The 19472-nt window shown below is 45.8% G+C and overlaps 1 protein-coding gene across 8 annotated transcripts in view; it reads left to right on the top strand.

Annotated features, from left to right (window-relative positions):
* Window positions 1-19472, top strand: part of TELO2 (telomere maintenance 2) — a 42603-nt gene that overhangs the window by 5446 nt on the left and 17685 nt on the right. For 7 of the 8 annotated variants that reach the window (XR_014785570.1, XM_084818717.1, XM_084818718.1 and 4 more), the window contains exons 3-15: window positions 1735-2012; window positions 2996-3064; window positions 5457-5604; window positions 8614-8716; window positions 9623-9691; window positions 10499-10640; window positions 11985-12121; window positions 12865-12953; window positions 14443-14550; window positions 14681-14769; window positions 17125-17216; window positions 18014-18130; window positions 19100-19171. Coding sequence is in view for 7 of the 8 variants with exons in the window: in XM_084818717.1 (XP_084674843.1) it covers window positions 1735-2012; window positions 2996-3064; window positions 5457-5604; window positions 8614-8716; window positions 9623-9691; window positions 10499-10640; window positions 11985-12121; window positions 12865-12953; window positions 14443-14550; window positions 14681-14769; window positions 17125-17216; window positions 18014-18130; window positions 19100-19171 (1513 nt within the window). In the remaining variant the exon portion in view is untranslated. Of the gene's footprint in view, window positions 1-656; window positions 704-1734; window positions 2013-2995; window positions 3065-5456; window positions 5605-8613; window positions 8717-9622; window positions 9692-10498; window positions 10641-11984; window positions 12122-12864; window positions 12954-14442; window positions 14551-14680; window positions 14770-17124; window positions 17217-18013; window positions 18131-19099; window positions 19172-19472 lie in introns of those variants that run through there. The other variant, XM_084818724.1, reaches the window with a different exon arrangement.

Here is a 19472-nt window from a genome sequence, read left to right as displayed (position 1 = left end):
TGCAGTGCCCACAGGCGCCATGTTGCATATCCAGCCCCCACTCAGAGGTTGTAGTGTTGTGTGAACCCGGCACTCATGGGCTATGTGAGGGTTAAACAACCCTTGCATAAACCATAGTCTGTTTTAGGGATATGCAAAAGTTCTTTAACCCTTGCATAACCCATGCTCGCTGGGTTATTAAAAATGGTGGTTGCATGTACCCCGCGTGTGCTGCAGCCTCACCGTGGGTTAAATAACTCATGGTGGGCTGTCTTGTCTATATAATGGGCAGGATTCAGAGAGCCCAGTTCTTAAGGCACTTCTGCATGGGCATGGGAACTGCTAATGTTTCGCCCAACTTCAGCCTCTCATGCTGCATCAGTTGCCACTCAACTTTCAGGAGCAGCTGTGTGTGTGTGTGTGTGTGTGTGTGTGTGTGTTGTCATGGGAAGAAGGGTCCTGGAAAATCGCATGGCATATAGAAAACCCTGTGTGTGTAGTCTTTTGAATCCCACTCATTGGAACTGTTCAGACGCAATGCCAAAGCTATGGTTTGGTGTTGTATGACCTAGCATGAAACAAGCTTAGGATTCATATACTTTTTCTTCTCTCTCCCGCTTGGTTTGATCCTGCTTTGCCATGCTAATTTTCAGGGCAAGCTCCAACCACAGTTGCAAATTTGGATGTAAGGGCAAAATGGTTTTCTGGAAACCAGGGAAGGAAGGTATTGCAGTATGCAAGGAGCTGTGTGTGTGTGTGTGTGAGAGGGAGGGAGGGAGGGAGGGAGGGAGGGAGAATGCCGGAGTGCCCTAGCATGAGACTCATTCTATGCTTGTTCACATAGCATCAAGTCATGGTTTGGTATTGCACCTAAACTAAGCCATGAGATCCTCTTGTGGTCTCCTCCTTCACATATGTGAGGACAAGATAGCCAAAGTTTTCTATCACTTTTGCACTAATCACAATATTGTTATGTCCAAAGCTGCGGAACAGTGGTTTGTTGTAACTATGGTTAGTTAAAACAAACAAGGATCAAACTGTGGTTTGTTAACTAGCCACAGTTAGAGCAAAGTACAGTTCCCTGAATTCATAAATAATGGAATTACAGTTCAAAATGGAAAGCAGGAGTTTGATCTTTCACACATGAGAAAGGGGAAGGCTCATTCTCAAAAGGCGAACCTTTGGGTTAGTGTTATTTCTGAACGCAGCTATTCTGTCAGTGTACTGCACAGACAGGACCCAAATATTATTTCATCCATCGTTTTGCAGATGTTATGATCTTGATTTGTTAGTTATGCACCCAAAATGCTATTTCTCCACCACAGAAAACCTAAAATATACACTTTAGAAATGATGTAATCTTGAGTACATTCTTTAATTAGCATAATTCCAGTTGCTATATATTTTGGTTTTCGTAGAGTTTGACATTCCTTCATAAGGAATATCATAATGCTCAAAGAAAGGAGCAAAAGTGTGGGTGGGAAATGTATCAGAGTTATGGAGGGAGAGTGTAGGAATCATTGTGATAAGGACAACATGTTGAAGGTTTGTGAGTCTTCTACACTTTTTCAAGCCTTCTTTCGCAACCAACTATGCTAGAAATGTGCTTTTAAACAAAAACAACATCATTGAGATTCACAGGAATCCCATATTCCACACTGTGTGGGTTTAGCATAGCCAAATGATGATGGAATCCTGTTTCACTGCCCCTTCCTTATGAATTAAAATAAAGGGAGAAACTGCCTCTCCACGCAGGCCCAGTTTTCGTCTGAATAAAATCGTCAGTGTCCTGGAGCAATTCCTGCAGAGAGCTGGACTGTCTGCTCTGATGTGGGAAGTCTGCAAGCAACAAACACAGCTTGGCTCTCCAGTGCTGCAGGAAGCAATCCTCAGCAAGGTCGTGTGCCTGCCCGACCATTTAGGCAACAAGCTCCAGGGAGAAAACCGGTCCATCTTCTTTCCTCAAAACTACTTTCCATGGCTTGGCATGGAAATCATCCAGGTGCTGGAGAGGATCTTTGATTCACTGCGAGGTGAGATTGCATAGGATCTGCTGCTGCACTGACAGGCTGCAGTTAAGGGAAATAAAGCAGAGTGCAGCCAAAAGTTTCACTATGAAATTTTCCATTGAAATTTGAGGGATGGGGTGGAGAAGAGGCAAGAAATACGATGTATTGTTTAAGATTAAGATTTAGATTGTAAGCCTGCAGGCAGGGACTGTCTTCTTTGCTCATGGATTGTAAGCTGCTCCGGGAGCCTTTTTTAGCTGAGGAGCGGGATAAAAATTCAATCTATCAATAAGAGCATTTTTTTATGATAGCGCTCCTCCAAATCGCACAGTAGCCACGTCCTCTCCTGAACAGCACTACATCGTGATGTAGTGTCATTCCAGGGGCATTGTTGTGGAGGGGGGACGGGAACAGTGATACCCAGAATGACAGAATGTCACAACGTAGAGCTGCTCGGGGCGCAGGGGGGCCGGGCGCTGTGAGGAGGAAGTGGCCTCAGGGCTGCTTGGAGTAGTGTTGCTGCTGTAGCAGAAAAAGTTAAAAGGCAAAGAAAGGATAAGCCTGCTGCTGCTGTTCAGGGAAAGCTTTCCAACCCTCCCAAACGTTTGTAATTTTTTCCTGCCCCTTCCAAAATTGCGGAGGGTGGCTCCCCCTCTCGTTTGTGCCCTGTGAATGGGCCTATGACAGTGGGAAGGCCTTGAAAGGAAGTTCAGTGTATGCTGTGCAGAAACGGCATCTCAGGAGTTTTAGTGGCTTTCACTGTGTGGATTGCATGCTGAAATGGATTTTGCCACGTCCCCCTCCCCTATGAATCATCTTCACATTTCTGTTTCTACCCCCCCCCCCACTAACATACTTAGTGACAAGTTCTGACTTCGCAGAGGAATGGCATCCTATGTATGTGCTTGCTGTTCAGCTTTGTAGTTGATTGAACTTCAATGTGGAACTGATCTGTGATGGGTGTTGGTCTGACTGATTTATTGACTGTGGCATTTCTTTTCTTCCAGGTGGCCTGGATTGCTCCATCTCCTTTGTGTCTCAGGTGCTGGGGAAGGTATGCATGCATGGGAGACAGAGTGAGTGCCCTTTAAAGCTTGCAGCTGACTGCATCTTTTGGGGGGCAGGGTGGTGGTGGTCCATTGATGCATCTGTTTTTAAAACTGCATCCTCTCAGCTCTGCCATCCCAGTAGACTCAAACTGGAGCAATTTATGATTAGATGATACAACTATGCCCCCCCCCCCCAACTCATACGTATACAGGTTAGTGTAGTGCAGTGGATAGTAAGAGAGACATGAACACATGGAACAGTTTTATACTGAGTCAGACCACTGCTGTTGTCTGGCAGCAACACTCCTAAATCTCAGGCAGGTTTTTTCCCCCAGCCCTGCATCCTGAGATCTTTTCAACTTGGGGATTGAACTTCGGGCCTTACAAATGCAAAACATGTGATCTCCCATTGATCTATGACTCTTCCCTCTGCCATTTTAAAGGCATAGAATTCAGGAACACCTCAGCTGGGCATACCACAGGGTCTGAGCTAAGTCCACACAAAGGAATCATGCTCGAACCACCGAAGATTTAAAGTACATCTACCAGGGAAGTGTTAAAAGAAATCAGTACTCAAAATAATTATAGAAGTATTTTGTTTCTAGAGTTACAACTATATATAGATTCTGATTTGGGAAAGGCTGGACCTGGAAATATTAGGTACCTTCATAATAGTAACAATAAATAATGATAACTTGTGGCTATCAGACATTCCAGGAGATGATTGTAAGGATTAATCCACTGAGAACTTTTTGTTTCCCCAGTTGACCTGATTATCAGGTCAACTGATGGCCTTGTAGGCCCCTTTCATCCCTACTATTCTATGATTGATTCTATCCATTCCAGCTGAATTTTCTGCCAATTTTCCATTATGTGTTTATTATTATATTTCTATACCGCCCCATAGCCAAAGCTCTCTGGGCAGTTTACAAAGATTAAAAACCATTAAAAATACAATATGTGAAGTTTAAAAAAATTTGCATATAAAAACACACAAACAGACAGTAGAAACATAAACAACATATATCTAAAACAACTTTAAGCAATCAGCCATGACTGTAAGACAAATCCAGGACCTAATTAAAGTCATTGTATGCTGCCAAATGCCTGAGAAAAGAGATAGGTCTTGACCTGGTGCTGAAAAGTTAATAGTGTTGGCACCAGGCGGGCCTTATCGGGGAGATCATTCCATAATGGGGGCGGGGGGCGCACCACCAAGAAGGCCCTCTCCCTTGTTGCCATCTTCTGAACTTCCCTGGTTGTCTCCCTCAAACTGGTGACACCTCAAGTTAAATGTCCAGATGATCTCTCCCAGTGGCTTTAAATGTTAAACAGGATGGAGAGAAAGAATAGGACTGTGTGGGACCCCAAAACATAACTGCCAATGAGTTAAGGAGTGTCTCCCAGCACCACCCTCTGGAATTGGCCAATCAAGTAGAGTGGAACCACTCCAACAGTCAACTCAGATAGCCTATCCAGAATGACACCATGGTAGATAGTACTGAAGTCTGCAGAGAGGCCAGGAGAATCAACAGGGTTGCACTTGCCCTGTCTTTTTCTCAACAAAGTTCATAACACAGGGTGACTGAGGTAGTTGCTGTCTGAAAACCGGGTCTGAAAAGCAAGTTTAAATGAGGTTAAGTCATGTGAGTAGTCAAGTTAAATGTGGAAAAAATGAGATTTGTTGTGTGTATTTTCTCTTTTGACGTATGTGTATATAATGTAAAGCTGCCCATGAGTGGAATAGTATTGGGGAAGTTTGGGTGGAAATCATACAGTGATGCATGTTTTAAGCCCCATTGCTATAGGACAGTCTTCCCCAATCTAGTGCCCTTGGAATGTGAACTACAACTCCCATCATTCCCAGCCAGTATGGCCAATGGGAGTTGTAGTCCAAGGCATCAAAGGCACCCGACTGAAGAAGGCTGCTGTAGGAAATTCTTGGAAGCTGTCTGGCCTATAAATGACCCTGCAAGCTGTAATTGTTGCCTTGAAGATGAACTATACGTTGAATAAATGGGAATCTCCATTTGGTAAGGGGCTTTTCTTTCATATCCTGTCTCTCTGTTTATTGAATAAAACAGATTTATATTGAATAATATTTTTAAAAAGAGAGGTGCATTCCCCTCTCTCTTTCTCAGTCATTAGGAGGCAGACTTCTAAAGAACAGTACTATGGAAGGAATATACACCTCTCCATAGTTTGTCATGGCAAACAGCAATAGTATATTAGCTGCCGTGGGTTCACATTCTGATAAATGTTTTTAAAAACTTACCTTCTAGAAACAGAAAGAGAGAGAGAGATCCTCCTCTTTCTGTCTCCCCTATTATCTCAATTATTGGCCAGAAAAGACATTCCCCACCCCTACCCCTCCACTTCCAGTTGCAGATCAACTCATTTTCTTCTTTTGTTGATGCAGAAGAAATCTTGAATGTGTTGGTGCCCCACCTAACAGAACGTACCCAGTCTGACTGCATCTGGCAGAGGATGTGCTGGCGACTGGTCGAGAGTGTGCCAGATCGCTGGCTGGAAGCCGTGGTCTGTGGCCTTGTTCAAGCAGCACCAGGGTAAGAGGTCAGGGGACTGTGTGAAGTGGACGTGATGGACAGGTGTGAATCTCCACTTTGCATTGCTGCGGTGATTGAGAATAGTCGTCGTCATGGTGTGCCTTCACTCCACAAGTCAAAACCAGTTTCAACCTGTTTTAACTGTTGCAGTTCAGAATCAAGGAAAACCTCTCAGCACCCTTATGTAAACACAGTTCCCGGCACTGCTTGGAGAAAACTGTGTCAGCAATACTAGCTTCAAACTGGTTGCTATGTGAACTGCAGTGTGCCTGGAAACCATACAGTGTGTTCTTAAGGTGCTTCATGGTGCAATTTGAGAGCCTGTATTTCAGCAGTGCAACTCTACCAGTCAAAATGGCTCCTTCAGTGCATCGCTGTCGTACATATGTTCTTCTGAAGCATACTTCAGAGGCAAACTTCAGGCTAGAAGCCTGAGATACAGAAACCTGGGGAACACGAGCAGGAGGGTGCTATTGTACCTATGTCCTACTTGTGGGTTTCCTGCGGGCAGCTGGTTGGCCACTGTGGGAACAAAATGCTGGAATAGATGGACCCTTGGTCTGATCCAGCATAGCTCTTCTGATGTCCTTAGGTGCAAAATAGTGGTGCCGGGAAGGAAGGGGAAGAACCAGCTTCTAAATGGTGACTGAAGGAGTTGAGCTAATTACCTGCTGCATGCCATGGGCCAGACACTGGGATGACCTTCATATACAAGTACAAATGTACATCTGAATTGCAGCAGATGGGGGATTCTAACACAACACCCTAAAACCCAGTCAACTGCACAAAAACCTGGTCAAAGGCAACCGATTAATATTCATTTTTCACAGGTGGCAAACACTTAGAAAGATGCGATTCAGATATGGCAAAGAATTCTTTTTCTTTTTTTTTGCAAGTTTGCTATTTGGGAGTCAGAAACCCATGCCAATCTAACGCAAGTCATCCCGCACTGTACAAATAGATCCTGGCCTACCTTCTACCGATCCCTGCTTTAGATATCTCAGTTAGCAGTGATGTGGTTGCTATGGCCTACATCGCACCTCTTGGTCTGTCTTCCAGGAGGTAAATCAGAGCTGCATGACAGGTGTTCCAAGGTTGCAATCCCAACTACATATTCCTGGGAGTAAGCAACATTGAACACAGTGGGACTTATTTCTGAGTAAACATGGATAGGGTTGCACAGTATAGTTCAGTCCATTTGCACACAGGCAGATTCGGAATTGTTTCAAGTATGCTGAGGGCAGATTCTTGTGTTACTTTCTATAAAGACCAAAGTCCTGTCCTGCATGGGCTAATATACTGTGAGAAATGCAATACATGTTTCTGTATCCTAGAGAAGACACGCGTATGTCATACTTCTCACGTAAACAAGCACATAGCCACCAGCTTAGATGGCTTTAAAAGGGAATCAGAAATTTAGTGGCCCTAATGAACATTTTTACCAGACAAAGAAACGCTGACATTTATGTTGCTAGTGTCTCATCAATTAATAGCAAAGAATTGGAAAGAGTCTACAAATCTATCAATAATTGTGTAGTATAACTACCTTTGGAATATTGTGTTGGCTGAAAAACTAACTAAACAGATAAGGGCACAAAGACAACAAAAAGAATCTGACACCTTCCATACAATGTGGTATAAATTCATAGACTTTATCAACAAACAAGTTTCCCCAGAGAAAACCACCATCATGTCATGGACAGATACAGAGAGATACATTTTGATAATTACAACTGAATCTTAACCCCCTGAAGAACGTCTGTGGATAAATATAGGGTTATTAATACATTGAAACTCCTGTGATCCCAGTTGGCTGTAACTGAATTTCCTATGTCATGTTTGTGTTTTGTTAGAATATTTGATGTGCTCACCGATTACATTGAAAGTATGTGATTAAATCTCAATAAAAATAATTTAAAAAGGGAATCAGACAAATTCATGAGAGATAAGGCTATCAATGGTGACTAGTCATGACAGCTTTGTACCACCTGCAGGATCAGGAGCAGCATGTCTCTAAATACCAGTCGCTGGGTAACAGCAGGAGGAGAGGGCTGTTGCTCCCCTCTCCTGCTTGTGGACTTCCTAAGGCATCTGCTTGTAACTGTGTAAAACAGAATTCTGGGACTAGATAGGCCAGCATCCTGTCAGATCCAGCACCTGTGTCTGATCCAGCACAGCTCTTCTTAATGTTCTTATAACTTCAAATGCTGGCTTTTATTAGTATCTTAATTCAAACTGAACACAGAACCTCTAATCCCTTTTATATTTCATCACGGACAATCATAGTTTTTGCACATCTTATTAACTGCATATCCAATGAGTCTTTATCCCAGCGTGGGCAACCTCGGGAGGTCTGGGGGTCATTTTCGCCTCCCATACACAGGCTGCACTCTGCAGGGCACTGCGCACTTCGTGGGGCACCCCCTCCCCCAAAGAAAGAAGAACAAAAACAAATGTCCCAGAAAATGGATAACAGAGTACTTACCAAAGGTTAAATTTAACCTTTTTGCTGCTCCATAACAGTGGCTGTGGACTTCATTTCTTTTGTTTGTGTATGTGTGTGTGTATGTCAGGGGGCAGTAAAGGCTGATGGGGGCCTCACCTGGGACCAGGGTGGTGGGGGCCACATGGGCCCCCCGACCATGTGTTGCCCCCCGACCATGTGTTGCCCCCCGACCATGTGTTGCCCCCCGACCATGTGTTGCCCCCCTGCTTTATCCACGTGTCCTAGATTTTAAAGAACAGTCCATCCTATCTTACACTATTTCTTTTCTTGTCCTTGGTGATAGACTGGTAAGTCTATATGAGCTGAGATACACATACATTGTCTTTGTCTGCCCTTCTCATAGGTTTGGATATGTTCTTCCATTCCTATGATACTGTGTTCTTGCGTTGCTAATACTTTCCTGACTTCTGTTTCTGAACAACATAGTCACAATCAAATTGTGATTTCAAATGGCATCAGTATGAGAGAAAGAGCTGAATTGTTGAAATGTTCTGTATCACTAGGTCTGCTGTGTTGTCACGGTTGTTGGGGAACCTGGTTGTCAAAAGCAGGAAGGCTCAATTTGTGATGACCCAGAAATTGCTGCTGCTTCAGTACAGCTACCCGGTGAGGGTTCCTGGCTGTCATCAATGGGGAATCAACAGTGTTGGTTGGGATGGAGTTCTACACTTCTGATAAGATTGACGTCCTGTGTTTTTTACAAGTGGTAATGTTGCCAAGCTCATGATTCTAGGCTTGGAAGTACACATTTCCGGGGATTCATGATACTCGCCTCAACTGTAAATGAGTATCATATGACCCTGAATCCTTCCCCAGCATGGAAGGGAGGGGAATTCCTCTCTGGCTCAAATTAAAAACTGAGCAGGAGAAGAATTGGGGGGTCATAATATACATCTCATAGTTGAGGGAAGTAAATATAATTCTGAAGAGTGTGGAGGGTTTGGGGTATTGGAGGGAGGGAAGGAGGAGGATTGGGGTCTCATTGGGGTGGGGTTGGCTGAATTGGGAGATTGGCTTATTTCCATAGCAATTTGGGGAAGAGAATTATGGGAGTTAATGTTTTCATTGTAAACATTATGAAAACAAGACTACTAGTCCTGAAGGCTCTGTGCTACCTCCAGTATCAGAGGCAGTATGCCTATGTACCCCAGTTGCTGGGGAACATGGGTGGGAGGGTGCTGTTGCACTCATGTCCTGCTTGTGGGCTTCCTATGGGCCGCTGGTTGGCCACTGTGAACAGAAAGGTGGACTAGATGGACCCTTGGTCTGATCCAGCAGGGCTCTTCTGATGTTCTTCTGGTCTTCTCAAGCTCCTTCTCCCGTATTACGGAATGGAACGATAGCTCACCAGATTTGCCCTATGGTTCCTAGCTTGCAAGAAGATCCTGTAGAATTTGTTAATCGCACTCGCTTCATTCATTCCCATGCTTTTAGCCACCCTTCCTTTCTTGAAGGTTCCGTGTGCAATGTCTAGTGTTTGCCAAATGTAAAAATTCTGTGGCTTCGTTACAGACTGCTGTGCTGCAGAGCCTCCTTGGATACCTGGCCCTGGACAGCCTGCGACGTTCCTTACTGATCAAAGTAAGTGGGGTGGCTGTTAACAATCTATATCTATGTCTGTCTATATGTGGGGGACAGACAGACATATGCCGCTGTTCTGTGTGATATAATAAATGCATTAGAACTAACTTAGGGTGAAAGAGAAGCTAATCCAGAGTCACTGATCTTCCCAGAGGTTGTCGACTTTCTTGCTGTTCTGTGATTCACCCCTTTTCACTGTGTAAACAGTGAGATAGAAAGATGTTTATCTCAACCCTTCCCCTTTGGAAGAGGAGGGTATCTTTGCACGGCTTGCTTCTCCCATTTGCTTGAATAGATAGGGTGAGGTAAATCAGCACTGTATAGTCTAGCCTTCCCCAAGCTGGAGCCCTTCAGATGTGCTGGACTGCAACGCCCATTACCCCCAGTCAGCATGGCCAACCAAAACTTCTGGAGATGACCAGGTTGGGGAAGGGTGGTGTATTGGGAGGAAAGCCCTTTCCTGTCCTAGTGCTGGTCTGCTCCAGGACACAGGGCATGTATGGAGCTCAGCTGCACTCAGAGCAGGTTGGCTTTTCCTTCCTCCCCTCCCTGGATAAGTTCACAAGGGTGGGGGTTTCACAAAGAAAATAAAACACCAAAAAGGGACAGAGCTTCAGTCTAAACAAGCACTCAACAACTATCTGCTTATTGGAGCAGGTAGGAGGAAAGAACCCATGCAAGGAATCAATTTAACACATTAAATCCAATGTTTCCATTGCAGATAACAGGCTCAAAGGGAGGCTGGTGTGGGCCAAGGTGAGTGGGCAGGATGACAGCTTGAACCTGACGTGAACGTTTCTAATGCAGGTTTTGAAAGAGCTGCTAGAGACCTGGGGTAGCAGCAGTGCTGTGAAGCACTCCTCAGTGGAGCAGCAACTGTACATCAGCAAGGCCATCCTGATCTGCCTCTCTCATCTGAAAGAAGCAGAAATAATGAGCAACAGGCAAGGTGAAGGAGGGAGGGAGGGGTGGGTGGGATGGAGAGAAGATTCAAGATGAGCTGGCATCTTGTGTCTCCAGTTTTCTGTTCTTGAAGCACCTCTTCCCCATTGTGGCCATCGGTTCCACCTTTGGGCTTGATTCCACATGGGAGTAGCTGCATTTGAGAGTTCTGATGTCAAACTCTGAAAACTCCCACAGAAGTTTAAAAACTCACACGTGTGGATTTAAGTGGAACTGGGGCTGTCGGGGGGGGGGGGGACCTGTATATAATAGCACAAGGCTCCATCTTATCCTTGTGGGGAAGGTCCTGGGTTTCCTTGGAAGAATCTGGGTGACTTCCTGGGAAATGGTCTGAAAGTGGCTGGGACAACATCTTTGCTGGTCTGCCCCACGCCATGAAATAGCTGCTCATTGAGATGTGGCAGGACCTCTTGGAGGGTCAGATGCTTTGAATTTGGTGTATTGGTCATGCAGACTGCTGCTTCCTGTAGGTAACTTGTGGCCTTCCAGGTGTTGTGGGGCTACACCTCCCATCATCCCTCACCATTGGCTGTGCTGGCTAGGGCTGATGGGAGTTACAGTCTCCCAAATCTGTCAGGCCACAGGTTACCCACTCCTGTTATAGGTTAGTTGTGCTGGCAGATGGCAGGCATGTCAAGAATTTTAATTCTGACATATGGGCAGAAGCATCCAGCTGCGTTTAACTTTCATGAAATTTATTATCAGCCCAAATAATCTACCAAAACCATCTTCTAACCATTTTTTCTCATGGATCAGTGTGCCTCTCAAAGCCCAGTCAGGCCCACCTGTGCACTTGAAGGATTCCTTTTGAAATCAAGTGCAATCCACAGAGCTGTGCCGACGCAGGGCTAGTTTGAGTTCTGTGTGTCTTGTCTACAGAGAAGAGCAGAAATTCCCAGTTGGATTTTGTTGTAACCCAGACTTTCCCAACCTGGAGCCATCCAGACATATTGGACTGCAACTCCCATCACCCCCAGCCAGATGATGGGAGTTGCAGTCCGACACATCTGGAGGGCCTCAAGCTGGGGAAGCCTGTTGTAACCTAACAAAATTACCTTCTACCAGCATGGATGCTGGTTTTAAGGACCTGGGGTTGGGCAAATCCTCGGTCAAAAAGATCAGTGCTGTGCTCTTCTGCTTGCATCAGGAAGCCATGGCTTGACGGTTCAAGAGATGCTGAAATATATGATCGGGCTTTTTGTAGAACAGCAGCACAGCTGCTCATAAGGTTCTGGATATGCTTATGGAGACGCTGAGCTGGCCAGCTCATCGGGGGCTGCTGTATGTTGTGTGCTGACCTTGCTCAGTTGCTTTCCGCTTGCCCTTCCAGAGCTGCTCACAAGCATGATGGAAGGGATGAAGTGCCATCTTGACAGCAACATGCCACGAATCCGTCATATGGGAATGGTTGTAGCGGAGTGTATCAGTGCCAGGATAACCCCTGAAGGGCCTGCCTTGAAATTTGAGGTAAGCTAGCAGAGTGACGTTTCTGGAGTGCTTGGTTGTGAAAAAAATATTCTGCTGAAATGTGCGATGGAAGATGCTTTTGCTGCTGCATCCCAGCTTGCGCCTTTAGGACTGGGGAGAGAAAGAAAGAAGGAACGCTGTCTGGTTCTGATGTTATCGGAAACTATGGTTTCCTGGTCTGTGAACGAGCCTGCACGTGTTCCAAGCTTATGCACTCCCTTCTCTTTTGCAGCCGTGAGGCAGCCGTGAGTGGAAGCTTTTGCTTCCGTGTTAAAACAAATCACAGTTCCCCATTACTCAGGGAGGTCGAGGAAATGTAGTTTGTTAGAAACTGTAGTTTTTTAGAAGGTTTGATCCTGGCTTAAACTGAAGCCACTGTCTAAACAAACCACAGTTTTTCAAATCTGAATGTAATGGGGAACTGTAGTTTGTTTAAAAACAGAAGCAAAAGCTTCAAATGTCCTCCTTGTGGCCTCAAAAGAGGAGAAGGGGAGGGCGCAAGCCTAAGGCTCATGCATGCTGGTTCAAGTAGCAGAAAGTCATGGTTCCCTGTTATGTCTGAACTGAGCCAACATGTAGTCAAGTCTGACCTGGTATTTAATGAGGCACCAGGTTACAATCGAAATAATCCCAAGAGCTGCCTCAAGAAGTGAGATGATGGCTGCCACTTGTCTTTATCCAAGAACCAGCCCATGTGCTAGCATGCTTAGCAAATCTTAATTTGTGTTTATTTTAAATGTTAGTATCTAGAAGATGATGAGATCAGAGAACTAAAGTCCTTGCTAACTCAAAGACTGGAACAGATGTCCGTCAGTGATTCGCCAAGCACCGGGTAAGTTGTGACTTCATTCTTTTGTGGCTTAGCCTTAGCTTTGTTCAGTTTCAGCTCATGCTAGTGGCTTTTTGTCATTTTTTCCCTGTTGGAGATGCTGCCCCGATTCGCATGTAATGCTAAACCATAGTTTAGTGCTATGTGAATGAGCAGCAGTGAACCTCGGGCTTGTGCTCTTCCCCTGCTTCCCCTCTTTCCCCCTCTGGCAGAGCCGCAAGAGGGAGATTGGAAGTGTCAACTTCCTGGTTTCAACTAACTGGAGTTTCTCATTATGTCTGAATTGGGAATTCTGGTTAGTTTAAACTGGTTTGTTGAAACAAACCAGGATCATAAAGCATTGTTTGATCTTGGCTTGTTCCAACAAACCAGAGTTTAAACTAACCACAATTTGTCCTTTTCAGACATAATGGTAAACCAGGGGCCATGGGAAGAGAGGGGAGGAGGCAGTGTGCTAGCCCCAAAGCTCACAAGTGTTTGCTCAGGTAGCACTCCACTGGAACATCTAAACACACAACATTGAGAAGGTACTAAGAAATATAGTACCCGAGAGCCAGTGTGGTGTAGTGGCTAGAGTGTTGGACTGGGAGTCAGGAGATCCAGGTTCTAGTCCCCACTCAGCCATAGAAGCTCACTGGGTGACTTTTGGGACAGTCACAGACTCTCAGCCCCAACCTACCTCACAGGGTTATTGTTGTGAGGATAAAATGGAGAGGGGGAGGATTATATATGCCGCCTTGGGTTCCTTAAGGAGGAAAAGAGGCGGGATACTAATGTAATAAATAAATAATAATGTAATATAAAGAGGGAGAGCCCACAATCTCCAAAAGACTGTTTTTTAAGGCCTCAAAATGGCATACTCGAGAAGTGCACAGAACCTGCTTAAATAGAGGAGGGGATTTGCTCTGTTCTCCTTCAGTTGTTACACTCTAACCTACACCCAGCACAGCTATAGCCTACACCGAATTTACAGAGGCAATGAAGGTATTATTGCATCTTATTACAGATCCTTGTAAAGAAAGATGTGCTCAGAAATTGGGTCTACATAAGAAAAATGCAACTTGGGCTAAAGACGGATGGTCCACACAGTACCAATGGGAAACAAATGCCCAATAAAAATACCATTCAAGCATTTAAATACATTTTAACTCCAACTTTTATGGGGTTTTTTCCCTTTATACCTGTGTGTAAACTGAGGATTACACTTCATGCATCTGGTGAAGCGAACTCTAGTCCACAAAAGCTTACGTCATAACAAACTAACTAAATCCTGTTAGTCTTTTAAGTTGTGTTTGCTGCAACAAACACAGCTACCCCTCTGGAAATCAGTAAAGCTAGTGTGCAGACAAGCTCTTCAGGGAAATCACAGGGAGCACGGATACCGCAAGCAGCGGATCTCATATTGTCTATTGCTCTAGTTTGATCCCTTGCCCTCATGAGGATTTATGCCCTTACAGGTTTTTAAAGTTATGCATGTTTTTTCCTGCTACAGGAACAGCAAACTAGCCACAGCACCAAGTACTGTCCTGAAACCCAGTGTGGAAACGTTCGCAGGTACTTCTGAAGAACCGGATCAGGGGGCTGACTCCGAACTTGACAGGTAAGTGGTGAGAGTCATGTTGCCAAGCAACAGCACGAGTCCGCTATGGAATCCTGGTAGACTGTGAGAATTGAAGCACTGAGTGAGAAAGAACTTGGGCCCCACTGAGGAATTTTTCCTTCTTTTACAGCGACGACGACCTTGTTCCCTACGACATGTCCCATGATAAAGAACAGAAGAAGATCAAGGCTCCCAGCTACATCCGAGACTGTCTTGAAAGTAAGAGATGAAGGGCAGAGTGTATGCAGTCTCTCCATTGTTTTCTTTATCTGTTGTTTTATTATGTTTATATCCCACCTTTTGCTTCAAGAAGCTCAGGGCGGTAGACATGGTTCTACTCCCTCCCTTTTTACCCTCACAAGAACCCTGTGAGGTAGGTTAAGCTGAGAGACAGTGAATTAGCTTGGAAAAAAGGGAAGACATGATAGAAGTGTATAAAATTATGCGTGGTGTAGAGAATGTGGATAGGGAGACATTTTCCTCCCTCTCTCTTAATACTAGAACCCAGTGGGGTCATCCCATGAAGCTGATTGGTGGGAGAGTCAGGACAGATAAAAGGGAGGACTTCTTTTTACAGCGCATAGTTAAACCATGGAATTCTCTACCACAAGACATAGTGATGGCCACCAATTTGGATTGCTGTAAAAGGGGGTTAGAGAAATTCCTAGGGGGAAGGCTATCAATGGCTACTAGTCCTGATGGCTATATGCTACCTCCAGTATCAGAGGCAGATGCTTATGTACACCAGTTGCTGGGGAACATGGCCAGAAGGATGCTGTTGCACTCCTGTCCGGCTTGTGGATTTCCTGTGGGCAGCTGGTCGGCCACTGCATGAACTGAATGCTGGACTAGATGGACCCTTGGTCTGATCCAGCATGGCCATTCTTATGTTCTTATGTCACATTGTGAGCTTGATGGCTGAGTGGGGATTTGAACCTGGGTCTCTCCAGGCCTAGTCTCCAGGCCCTCACCACAACACCATGGTGGCTTTCGCGTGTTGTGGTCCTGATTGAAGTAACCATGATTATTGCCTGTGAAACGTCCTGTGGCTTTTCTGTAGTGCTGACACGTTCTGTGCCTTACACAGCAGCTGTCCCCAACCTGGTGCGCTCCAGAGGTGTTGGTCTACAACCCCTGTCATTCACAGTCAGCAGGGTCATTGGCTGTGCTGGCTGGAAACAACAGGAATTGTAGCCCAACACCTCAGAAGCACACCAGGTTGGGGGCAGCTGCCTTCCACTTGCAACCTGCAGGGCTAGTTTGCCCTCTGCCATCCCCCCAAACTGTCTGAAGCATTTGCAGAGCCGAGTTTTGCAGTTGGGCCATATTATTGCACAAACTTGGAAAGTATCTGTTTTTTATTGAGACGCCACCTCCAGCAGGCTCTTCCCTCTGTCAACTGTCACTTGGCAGTGGCCATTCCTTCAGGCTGCAGCGGAGAAGGGAAGCAGGGCTGCACCTCTGACTCTGCTGGGAAACTGTCAGCATTCCCCTTATGACCCTGAGCAACTCCTTAAGGATCTCTTGACTCCTTAAGAGCCCCACCTTCCTTCTTTTACCTTCCCCTTTCCAGTAACATGGGGTTTAGGCTGTAGGTGTGGGGTGTCTGACACTCTGGACGCAGGGTTTAACCTCAACAGCTTACTGGTAAATTAAAGCAAGCAACTCACAACTAAAGGTATTTACACAATAGAGCTTAGTGATAAAAAAGCATTAAAAGAAAATAAAGGAAAATAAAATAAAATGCAAGTTCCTTTACCCTAGCTGCACTTAGACTTTTCCAGGCTGCTTCTTCCTGCTCCCTCTTCAGACTCTGGTCTCCCTGACTCTGCTCTTACTGGCTTGTTTGCTGTCTTTATATACCATCCTCCCACAAAACCAAAAGTACTGTTTCAAACCTGAATAAATGAAACTTAACTGGGGGAATGAAACTGAAACTTCACTGGGGAAATGAAACTGCTCTTCTCAGGGATACCCCTCCCAATAAAAAACCCCAAGCCCCTAAGCCTGGCCTTTTTTCCCTTTGCCTGCCTCAAACCTTCACAGAGACCATCAACTTTAAAAGGGAGGGCCATAGCTCAGTGATAGAGCACCTGCTTTGCATGCAGAAAGTCCCAGGGTCCATCTCCAGCATGTCCAAGAAGGGCTAGGAAAGAATCCTGCCCGAAACCCTGGAGAGCTTTTGCTGCCAATCAGTGCCAACACTACTGGGCTAGATGGACCAACGGTCTGACTCAGTATAAGGCAGCTTCCTGTGTTCCTGTAGCTCCTCCTCTCCTTGAACTCTGTGCCCTTCAGCTGCCTGTTATAAGGAATTTGTAACAAATGCCTGAAGCTTGCTTTTTTTGTCCTCCCTCCCAAATTCCTTTTGTATCTTGTCTTTTGGATTGTAAGCCTGAGAGCAGGGACTATCTTCTTACTGATTTTTGTAAGCTGCTCTGGGAGTCTGTTTTTGGCCAAAGAGCGGGGTAAAAATGCTTCAAATAAATAAATAGTATTTTGAGTGCAGAATTTGACACCTCAGCTTACGACAAACAAAATTTAAACTTGCTCTTTCTTTTTTTTTCCCCTCAGTCTTAACAGGCTCCGAAGATGCAGACAAGTATGAAGCCACCATGGGTGTCCTGGAGATTCTGATCCGAAGGAATCCAGCAGCTGCCCGAGAGGTAAATGCATCCACGGCCTGTTTCTTACTGCTGGGTTTCGATCCCAGTTCTGATTTAGAAATAGCCAGTTGGGGTTATTAGTTCACTGTCAGTGACTTGCCCTTGGGTAATGAGATGTGTTAGACTATGACTCCCAGGATTCTGGGAACTGGCAATCAGGATGGGGAAGGTTGCAATAAAGCATGGCTGATTGTGACATCTGAACTGTCCTAGTGTGTTTACCACCAGTTGTGTGTGCTGACCAGCAATAGCAAAGGTCTAAATTGGGTGGGGAACTGTGAGAGATCTGGTAGCCATTTTTGCCCCCTCTCCACTCTGGACTCTCCCTCCGCCCCTCGCGGAGGCACCAGAAGAAAAAAAAACAGCTCTGTAGTGCTCCTTAGCACGACAAGGGTTTCATTGAGCTTGTTTGCAAGCTAAATTTGACCCTTGTAGTGCTGAGGACCCCACAGGTGCCATTTTGGGGGGTTAAATTTTTTTTTCTGCCTTTGCTAAATTTGGCAGGGTGGTGGAGGGCTGCGGGGGGCCAGATTTGAGCCATGTGCTGCCCGCTTCTGACCACAAGTTTGAAACTCTAAACACCCCTGCCACTGTCAGGCACCTCACGCAAAGGGCAGGGCGAGGCTGGTACCTGCGACGGCCCTGCTGCCACGGGGGCCCCAAGTGATGGCAGGTGCTGGGGGGACCCCCCAAGGGCATCTTGCCCCATGCCCCCCCAAAGCCGGACAAATGCTGTGTCTTTTCCCCAGCATAACGCAATCACGCCAGGTTATCTCTGCTTTGGCACTTTTGTGCAGGTGAGTGTGGAACTGGCAAAAGTGCTGCTGCACCTGGAAGAGAAGAGCTACATAGAAGGCTTTGTGGGGCTTCGACAAAGCGCTTTGGTGGCCATCGTTGTCACAGACCCAATTCCAGTGAGTCTTTGTCCCATCTTTGGGCACCGATGATAGGGGTGAAGGGGACGGCAGCCTGGCTTTCTGGCCACCCTTGCAGAAAGCCCTCTGAGGAGCTGGCTAAGGAGCAGCTAAGGTGAGACCGTTCTGTGCTAGATGGGCAGGGAAAGTATTATGAGTATTACTATGTTTGTCTACCGCCCCATAGCCGAAGCTCTCTGGGAGGTTTACAAAGATTAACGATCATTAAAATGCAGTATGCAAAGTTTAAGAACCATTTACATAAAGACAGACAGTATACACAGAGACAATATATATCTAAGAACAACTGGGAGCAATCAACCGTAACCATAAGCCAAATCCAGGACCGATTAACGTTCATCATATGCTGCCAAATGCCTGAGAAAAGAGAAATGTCTTAACCTGGTGCCCAAAGGATAACAATGTCGGCACCAGGTGGGCCTTGTCGGGGAGATCATTCCAGAATTGGGGGGCCACCACCAAGAAGGCCCTATCCCTTGTTGCTTCCTTCCGAGACTCTTTTGGAGGAGGCACCCAGAGGGCCTTAGATGCTGAACGTAGCATACAGGTAGATTCATGTCAAGAGAGGCGCTCCATCAGGTATTGTGGTCCCAATCCATGTGAGGCTTTATAGGTTAAAGCCAGCACCTTGAATTGAGCTCAGAAGCATATAGGCAGCCAGTGTAAGCAGGACAGAGTGGGTCTTGTATGTCTGGACTTTCTAGACCCAGTTATTAATCTGGCCACCGCATTTTGCACAAGCTGTAGCTTCTGAACTGTCTTCACAGCAGCCTTCTAGGAAGAAGCAGGGGAGCCCTGGAAGATATTAGCAGATGCTCTGGTTGCCAGTGTTCCCTGCTGCCTTTCTTCTGGCCCTGCTTTGTCGATGATGAGAGGGCAGATTGATAGTCGAGGTTGGAGGACAAAGGAACCACAAAAGCCTCTGAATGTTTGTTTCTTGTTACTTAGGTGGTCCAGTATCTAACCTCCGAGTTCTACTCCCTGAATTATAGTCTTCGCCAGCGTATAGACGTCCTGGATGTAAGTGGCAGCTGCTTGGGCCGCTTCCTTCCCTGCACATAAGTGTGCTTTTTGAGGGCTAGTGTTCCATAGGGGCTAAGAGACTGAGCTACTCATGAGGCCGTCCCTGGTTCAAATCCAGTGTCTGCCATGAACTCGTTATGTGCCCTTAGGCAAGCCATTCTCACTCAGCTCCAGCCCCTCTCCCATTTGCATCTTGGGTAAAATAATAATGGCCTGCCTTGCAGGGTTGGTGTGGGGATTATAACAAGAGAATGTATGCGAAGTTCTGAAAGGTGTTTTACAACTGATTTGCAAGGGG

Source organism: Heloderma suspectum, chromosome 12 (assembly GCF_057233095.1).
Source record: "Heloderma suspectum isolate Gila_16-S chromosome 12, 16-S_ref, whole genome shotgun sequence".
Lineage (NCBI taxonomy): Eukaryota > Metazoa > Chordata > Lepidosauria > Squamata > Helodermatidae > Heloderma > Heloderma suspectum.
Note: the sequence above shows the minus strand (reverse complement) of the source record. Positions and strands in the feature narration are given on the sequence as shown.